The sequence below is a fragment of the Lathyrus oleraceus genome, chromosome 1, assembly GCF_024323335.1.
Source record: "Lathyrus oleraceus cultivar Zhongwan6 chromosome 1, CAAS_Psat_ZW6_1.0, whole genome shotgun sequence".
Lineage (NCBI taxonomy): Eukaryota > Viridiplantae > Streptophyta > Magnoliopsida > Fabales > Fabaceae > Lathyrus > Lathyrus oleraceus.
In genome coordinates, this window is record NC_066579.1 from 93,735,763 (window position 1) to 93,744,956 (window position 9,194).

At 33.9% G+C, this 9,194-nt stretch overlaps 1 protein-coding gene across 1 annotated transcript; it reads right to left on the bottom strand.

Annotated features, from left to right (window-relative positions):
* Positions 1-6,242: 6,242 nt before the first annotated feature.
* On the bottom strand, positions 6,243-8,940 carry LOC127118626 (uncharacterized). Its single transcript, XM_051048856.1, has 6 exons — positions 8,665-8,940; positions 8,541-8,594; positions 8,389-8,469; positions 8,140-8,209; positions 7,969-8,057; positions 6,243-6,641 (listed from the first exon to the last, which is right to left on the bottom strand). Exons 1-6 carry the CDS (start codon positions 8,815-8,817, stop codon positions 6,507-6,509), a joined length of 582 nt encoding a protein of 193 aa, XP_050904813.1. The 5' UTR covers positions 8,818-8,940; the 3' UTR covers positions 6,243-6,506.
* Positions 8,941-9,194: the final 254 nt, after the last annotated feature.

Consider the following 9,194-nt stretch of genomic DNA (forward strand, 5'->3'; position numbering starts at 1 on the left):
CGTTCAAACCTCAAGTGTCTCTTTTTTTTTGGGTAATTATACAAAATAGATTTGTTTTTTTTAATTTTATAGAAAAAAATATGGAAGAAAAAAAGTGAAATTAATTCAAAAGACACTTTTAATCTTCATCTAAAAACGTCACTTATAAATATTACGTCTAGAAAAGATTTAAAGAATTAATCCCTCAAATATTCTTTTTAAATGTTTTATTTGTAAGAAAGAAAGTATTACGTCACTTTTAAAATTGAAAATCTTTGACGCCATTTTTGTAAATATTGTCGTGAAAAAGATAGGTTTGTATGCATTTGATAAAAAAACCATTTACAAGATAACGTTTAGATTTTTCCATTTGCTCTATTTTGTATTTTATAAAAGATCTTTAATTTTAGTATCTCATTAAAATTACTCAACATTTTTAATGATAGCATTGTCATATTGGTTTTTTTTTCTTTTCATAGTTTTCATTTATTTTGTATATGATATGTCTACTTATCAATTTATATTTAGTAAAATTAACTTAAATTTATTATTTTGTTTTAATGAATTAAAACAAAATAATTTATAATTACAAATATTTCATAGTCTAAAAAGCTACTAATATAAATGTGTGGAGTTCAAGTTCTTCTCAATCTTCTTGTCTATTTGTTCATATAAAGAGCAATATCTGATGATCTCTTTAATGTTGGTCAGGAGAGCTTGCATTTTTCTCTAGTATTTATGTGTCAAATTTTAAATCTCTTTCTCTTGTTGAGATATCCCTTTTGTAGTGATCTTTGAGAGACAAGATTATTATTGTCATAAACCAACATAATGTGCATTCATAATTTAAGCATTTATCACATAGGAGACATGTATGGACATCTTTATAAATGTCCATGAATGTATGTTTGTGGCGTTCCTATCTCATACTCATATAGGTTGCTTCTCGGTCTTCCTGATTTATATCGCGGATGCAAACCGTTCAATCATGTGATGCGATATTTGGGATGTACATAGTCTCCTAAGCATGATGCCCGGAGGGGTGAAGTGCTTAAGGTTCTTCTGTGCTTCATCATTTGAGATGCATTTGATCTGGGATGTCACAGATGTTATGATCCTGGTTTCTGGGATGTACATGGTCCCTCAAGTGTGAGGCCTGGAGGGGAGAAACGCTTTAGGTTATTTTGTGCTTCACCACCCGAGATACATTTGATCTGGGATGTCTCAGATGCAATGATCCTGGTTTTTGAGATATACACTTTTGTTCGAGCCTATGTGCTTTATTTTGTAATGACTATGTAGTTTAATTTTAAAATTTAACTGGTAATTCGTTTTTGGGTATCCAAAATTATGTTACTTGATTTTCAAGCCTCTTCAGATTTTTTCAGGTGAATTGAGCCTAACTTACTTGTTCATTGACGTTCCACCTGACATTTTTGGTAGTTTTTGCGTGTAAAATGAACACATAGAACCTGTTCAGACCCTATAACGCCCCCATGTAAAGGTCTTGGATTTAGCCGCTTAATGGTCGAGGAGAACCACAACGCCCCTTGTGGAGGTCTTAGGTTTTATTGCTTAATAGTCGAGGATAAAAATAGCAGTCCTTGGGGAGGTCTTGGGTTTTATTAATAGTCGAGGAGAACTATAGGTCCCCCCGTGGAGGTCTTGGATTTTGTCGCTTAATAGTCAAGGAGAACATTAGCGCCTTATGTGGAGGTCTTGGGTTTTGTCGCTTAATAGTCGAGGAGAACCATAGCGCCCCATGTGGAAGTCTTAGGTTTTGTCGCTTAATAGTCGAGGAGAACAATAGCGCCCCTTGTGGAGGTCTTGGGTTTTGTTGCTTAATAGTCGAGGAGAACCATAGCACCCTCTGTAGAGGTCTTGGATTTTGTCGCTTAATAGTCGGGGAAAACATTAGCGTCCCCTGTGGAGGTCTTGGGTTTTGTCGCTTAATAGTCAATGAGAACAATAGCGCCCCTGGGGAGGTCTTTGGTTTTTTACGGAGAACCCATAGGGATCATGTGGCATCAGATGTTCCTGCAAAAAACATCATTGTACCTCGCTAGTGTGAGACCGGTCGAGGCTCATTTTTAGCCCCATTGGCAAGGGCCACAAAGGACCTTCTATGGAGATTTTTATGTATCAATTGTCCTTATTAATAAAACTAACATATTTTGTATCAATGGGTGGGAACACCATTGATCCAGGATAATATCAACAAACTTTCCATCAACAAATTTTATAATGTTCACCGAACTTACATGAACTCCTTAGAAGTAAAACCAATTTTGCTTCCATATCCTATCTAAAAATGACTTTAAAAAAATTACCTACAACCTTTTGTTAAGAAGAGGACCTTGTACACAAAAGCAATATGATACACTACAAGAAAACAACGAATTTGTGGGGTGACTATGTCAGGTGTCAATCCCCTCGCAAAAAAAAAGGTAGTTACGGGGTGATATTCATGTCTTATTGATCCAGACGTTGGTCTTTATCTTTGGATGGAATCAGTTTATGGAAAGAATAAAAATGGAAAATTTTATGGTATTGGCTCGTGTACATCCCAAAATTCTCAAAGTCAGATTATAAGTCACTAGGGCCGAGTATGGAAAGTCGATATGTTGGGTATTCCAAGAAAGTAACGAGTGCTTGGTTGCTACATGTGAGATAAGTCGGAGCCTAATTTTATGGTTATTGGAGACAGGTTTTCGGATAATGTGTACAATCGGCGTAACGACATAGGGTAGTTCCATGGTTACACGGGAGTTACAAAAAGTGATAAAGAGAATGTTACATGATAATAATGAGAGACGGACGTTATGATCATCATTTGATCATGAAAATTGATGGGACACTTCTTAATGATATTAGGAAGTGGGATGGGTGTAAAAAGGATTCCCATTAAGGAACAAAGATGAGGGAAGCGCATATACAACAACAAAGCAATCAAGTAACATCAAAGTCTCATTACGTTTGTGGTCTCACCTGATTCTCTTCAGGGCGATTATCTAAAAGTGTTTATAAAAAAACATTTGCTGCCCATCGTGGGGTCTCGGTAAAACTTTCTCAGGCCGCACAAAAACATCGTAATAACACGATGTCTAGATCATCTCCCAACAGGAGTGAATCCTGCACTCCACCAAACATGGTATAACTTTTGACAATTCTAGAGAATTTGTGCCAACAGAATGATTCCTTGCAAGAAAGTGTGCAGACACTTCAGCAAACGCAAAGCATTAGGGAGGCGGAGGTTCCAAAAGCAAAAGTTGGGCCAAAAGTCATCTCAGGCCCAAACGAATTAAGAAAGCTGAAAAAACGCCTTTTAATCGATTAATCCTAAAATGTTAATCGATTGTGCCTTTATAAATTTCAATTTAGCATATTTTAATAAATTAAACCTACAACTTGAATCGATTAAATCTTAAAAAGTTGTGTGTCGCCCATCAATCAATCAGAAATCGATTTCCACTAATGCATTACTCAGTTAAATCCCTTTTAATCGATTAAAATGACTCTATAAAAAGATACTCTCATTTTCTCTTCTTATCATCCCTCCCATATTATCTTCTTGTTATCATCTCTTTTTGTTCTTGCTTTATTACATTCTTGTGCTACTCTTCTTATCATCGTCATCACCAAATGGCACCAAAAAGAATTTGCACCTCAACAACTTCATCATCTCCAGCCTATGTGTCTGGTGATTTTTTTTGTCCCAAAAGAAAGAAAAGAGATTCTATAAATACTTTGCTGACAAGCATCTCATCCCTCCATAATATATGGATGGGAGTATTCATGAAAAGTTTGAGTTCTTCAACTTCTTCGTCCAAGATGATCTCAAGAATCTCATCTACAATAAACTAGAAGAGATATTCCTAAATCTGATGAAGATGTTTTACGTTAATCTCAGTTATGAAGAACGGATTATCAAGACTGATGTATGTAAGCATGATATTTCTCTCTCTTTGAAATAATTTGTTGTTATCTGTGATATACCCTACTATGTCTCTCTCTTTTCCTCTGCTCCGCCAGACTTCCTAAATCAATTAATGATTTTGATTGTCTCTCTACTTCTTAATCACTTAAGATAGATCCAACTGTGGGTCATATATTTCCCCTTACTATGGGATGTGACTCCAAGTATTTGTCGCATCTAGTGTGTTGCAGCCCGTATTTTCATCCCAAGGAAATTCAAAACGATGTGGTAATGACATGAATACTAGCCAACAACCTTAAAACCAATTGGCCTAGTGGAGCAATCTACCGCATGATTGAATGCCAAAGGGAGGAAGTGTGTGGTTTCCATATGGTGACTTGATTACAAAGATTATAATGCATGTTGAATTCAATATATAATTAGAAGAGTCGATTGATAATTCAGTCAAAATAGGAAGACACAACCTAGGCCAGAAGCAATTTGAAGATAAAAATAAGGTCTTGATACAAAAAGGCTCAAAAGCATCTAAGAAAGACTCTCAATGACAACAAACACCCACTCAATTGTAAGTATGGCCATCAAATATGGAGGATTTCGAATATGATATTCCTTAGACTCCTCCTACTAAACCTTTTCTTGACACCATAATCAACAACCAATAAGCTCACTCCATAACCATGAACATGATAGTTGCTCAAGTTCACTTCCTGGCTATCAACCTTGTTAACTCTATAGTACCTTTGCCTTCTAATATTTTTGATGATGATAATGCTGACACTAAGTATCTTTTTGCTTGTTTGCTTATTGCTTGTTGCTTGTTTCTTGTATGCTTTGTTTGCTTGTTTTTTGTCATCCCTTTCTAAATCTTTATGAATAAATTATGTTGTAGTTGGTTACTTCTTAATTTATTAGGTGTTATATGTGTTTGTATTGTTTACTTATCCGCCTTTTGATGATTCTTAAGAGGGATAAATATACTCTTAGAGGGAGTAAAATAAATTATTTTTATCCGTTATGGGGATTTTAACTACTTCAAATATTTATCTATATTTTTCTATTTCTCCACCTCCTTAAGATATGGGTTGTCATCATCAAAAAGGAGGAAAATGTGGATCTATGTATTGTGCATGTATAACTGTTAGTTAGTTTTTATGATGACAACTGTCAAGTAGCTTTTAAAGATGATAACTCCATAATTCAAAAGGATTTTGGTGTTGATACCCCTTTTCAAGAGCTCTTTGTGACAATTGTTAAATGGGGAGTTTATAACAATTGTACATTATTTCTTGATGATGACATCTAATTAAAAAGAATTTATCTCAAGCCTCGTCAGTCAGATAATTCAAGCTTTTAGTTCAATTGTCGAATCAAGCAAATTATCTTGAAGTCTGAAAGTGATAAATTGTGTAAGCTCGCATGATCCCTTGTTTAAAGTGTTATAGTGATCATTTTAAATTGTAAAAGAACGAGAGTTTGTTTTGAAGTACTAAGACAATCAGATTCACACAAAAAAAAATCAAACTCTTTCTAATTTCACTAAACCTCTTAAAAACCCATCAAGACATGTGTGAAATTTATTAAGAAATGTTTCTAATTAATTATGAATGTTAACTCATTGCCAAATTGATTAAAGACTTGATCTAATCGATTAAAATAATGAAAAAGGTCTTTTAATAGATTAGAAAAACCGTTAATCAATTAACTCACATAGTCATTTTACGGTTGCCATTTTTTGAAGTGTTTTGATCGATTAAAACATGATTTAATCGATTAAATTATTTATTCGATCCATAGATCATTTCCTTTTTTAAGTCAAGTAATCACTAGGAAGTCTTCACCAACAACTATCATATGTTTGTGTAGAAGAACCAGCAACTTTTTTATTCTTGATTGACTTCATAATGCTACCTTCTTTTTTTCTTTCATATTTGCATCCTAATAAGAGTGTTTGCACGGATAAAGCTTTCCATATAAGACAAATAGATTATCAATGCAACGAGGATTTTTTAGTTTACCAACAAGATCTAAAACTTTAAACCATTTTGGCATAATTCTTCCATAAGAAATATTCATTTTACATCTAACTCTCTAGTCAAGTACAAAATTTCTTATGTTCATAAAAATGGCCTAATTCAAATTTACTCAAATATTCGTTTGCAAACACCATACAATACAATGACATGATGCTCCAAACTAACCCATTCAACACATCCAAATTTTGAAGTAATACAATCCTTAATAATTTAAAATTTTATCATAGATCTTTTTAAGACCTTTATATTTGTAACAAATTCTATGAAATAACTCAATCATAATAACAACAAACTCGTTAAAAAATACCTCGTCTTTATCATCATTCTCTATTATCCGCAGTGGCTTACCACAAAGGAGATAGTTCATTGAAATGAGATTCATTCATAAGCAAAACCACACCATATGCATGCAGAAAACAAATGTCTGATAATGTTAGGTCTACTACATAAGAGGATTTCCATGCTTTCAATAAGAAAGTGATGGAAAACTTTATTTCTGAAGAGGTTGCCATAAATAGAGTACCAAATGAAATCAAATTGAGAACATCTAGAAGCCATTATCTATCTTTGAGTTCCTGTTCAAATTGAAGCAACTTTTCCCGAATAGGCTGTAAAAATAACTTCAAGTTGTTGTATATTTCAACTTTATCTTGAGGTGCGATATCCGATGCTTCATTAAGTCTCACTTCCACCTGCATCATGAAAAATTGCCGTAATGAACAAACTTATGATCAAGCAATTTGGAATCAAGTTAACGATCAAAAGGGTCGATTTGAGTCATTTTAGGTGCTGAGAGTAACTGGAGAATGGCTATAATACAAAGGAAAAAAGATAAACCTTCAAAATCATGTAAGATCAACCCACTTGCTAATAATTAATAGGAAAAACTTAACCTCTCTGTCAGTAAGATCATAATACATGTGGTGGAATAAGGCACGTGTTTACTGAATAAGTTTAAGCAAGCCAAGCACATTATGTACAAAAATAACAACAAAATCATTCTGCTGATAATGTTCTTACTGTAATTGATATAAAAGATTGGATAGAGAGTTATTTCAAAAAATGTCTTAAAAACAGGATATAGGCCACAAACTAAATGCTAATCTAACCATTATTTATTTTGTTATACAAGAGTTCAGAAGCCTAATTAGTTAGAGAAACAAATCATGATGATAGTAAAGAAACACAAACTAATCTCAAGAAATAGTCTAAGATACTCCAAGATAAACCTAATTCTATTAGATAATCTAAGATGATATAAAGATATCACAACATATTTTCAAACTTCTAAAGCTCCCTCAAAAGCTAAAGCCTATGTTCCAAGCTTTAACCTTGTTAAGAATGCGCCATTTAAAAGAAAATTAATAAATTGTTCGATTCAATATTTAAAATTGGTAGGGGAAAACTACATATAGTATAAGGATTTTTACAGAAAGAATATGCAGAAAGTATGTAAGTTTCTTTTGACACTCCCAAGTCCCAACTCTAATTCTCACAAAATGACTGCCCTCCTTTTCAACTCATTATTCTCCATAAAAAACATTTTTTTTTTCATTCTTAATTTGAACTAGTTTCTTCAGTGAGATTAACTATATGGATTGAACAACTCCATAATATTCTATTGTAAATCATCATGTCTAATGAAAGACTATTTAAATCCATATCCTTCCCAGCGGTTTGACCTATGATTTTTCTTGATCTCACCCAACCAAAATTGTCCAGCATTTGGTCTACCCTCTTCTATAAGCCTTTTTCACCCAAGCCCAAATCAGCAAAGATAATTCTACCACCTTTTCCACAATAGGTGTGGCTATTAAGCAATAAGCTATCACACATGAATGTGCACCAATGCACATATTGGGAAAACACGTGGCCTCATACTTTCATCGTGTCATTATCAATTTCGTTATGTCACAAACCACACAAAAGACCCAAAAACACAATCAACAGCTAGAGATCTAGTTAAGCCATTTTCAATTTCAGTGTCTCAAAAGTGTTAAAACCAGTAATAAGAGGTACCTGCAAGTCATCCAGTTCACCAAATGAGATCTCCGGAACATCTATATGCCCCCCAACCAACTTCTTATTTCCTTGTATAACCCACTCCCCTGTATCCATTTGCAAAACATGACTTGTAAAGTAGTTAAACAGAAAAAGCAAAATAAGAAAACAAGATACACACATACTCACCTTTCACTTTTAAGGACAATTCATACGTAAAACTGACACGTTTCTTGTTCCGAACGACCACCACAAGTGCCTGTAACAAATATATAATCATTCAATCTGTGATAGACATATATGTAAAACAGATCTAGGTTGAAACAGAAATCCGTAGCGTTGTGCTAATTTACGAAAACATGACAATGTCCTAGAATACAATAAAACTGTTTTGTTAAGATGGTAGTTGTGCAGGAATATCAGATACATAAAACTTACATCTCCAACGCATTTAGTTACATCTTCGACTTCCGCTCTGCCAGAGGAGAATGGTAAGGAGCCCACTGAAATGAGCAACTCCTGAAAAACAAAAACAAACTATATTAAACATGTGTGACTGTGACGTATATATGAGATTGCAAGACACAGACCTTAATTCTTGGAATAGCCCAATAGTTGAGACTCTTCTCTTCCCATGTTCCAGCCTGTAATAAGAATGAATAAATCTGTGATTATTAGTTAAGTATATAATAGGAGGAGGAAGAAAGAACATACTCGATTCCAAGCGGAACCAAGCTGAGAATGAGAAGTGGGAGTTGTTGCATCAATTTTGTTATGAACGGGCAAAGGTGCTGCGTCTTCTGTGATTTTCCGGACCCAATAAGTGTAGGAAGGTTTTTGTTGCTTCTCTTCTCCTCCGGACTCCATTTTCGACTCCCCTGTAATTGCTACTTGCTCTTCCAGAACCTTCGTTTCCCTACCTCGATTTCAATAAATGCATTTCAAAATAACCTAACTACGTTTTTCACCCTCAACTATTATTATTCTTTATTTTTTATGTATTTTTTAGTTTATAGATTTATTTTTATTAGAATTGCGGTTAATTGATACGGGTAAGGGACTACCCATAGTATATGAGTACGGATATAAAGGTTAGTGTCCTCACAAGTATGGATTATGGATTTGGATAGAGAATTTTTTAAATTGTGGGTATGAGAACGGATAATATAGTATCTCACACAAACCTTACTCATTGTCATCTATAGGCCTAAAATAAATGTCGTTTTTAATTTTCAATTCAATTT

Excerpts from the sequence above, each read along its gene's own strand:
- LOC127118626 (XM_051048856.1), bottom strand. The coding sequence starts at position 8,817 with ATGGAGTCCGGAGGAGAAGAGAAGCAACAAAAACCTTCCTACACTTAT. Across the intron at positions 8,595-8,664 it reads TTGGTTCCGCTTGGAATCGA|GCTGGAACATGGGAAGAGAA; the intron begins GTATGTTCTTTC and ends TTCTTATTACAG. Across the intron at positions 8,210-8,388 it reads TAACTAAATGCGTTGGAGAT|GCACTTGTGGTGGTCGTTCG; the intron begins GTAAGTTTTATG and ends TATTTGTTACAG.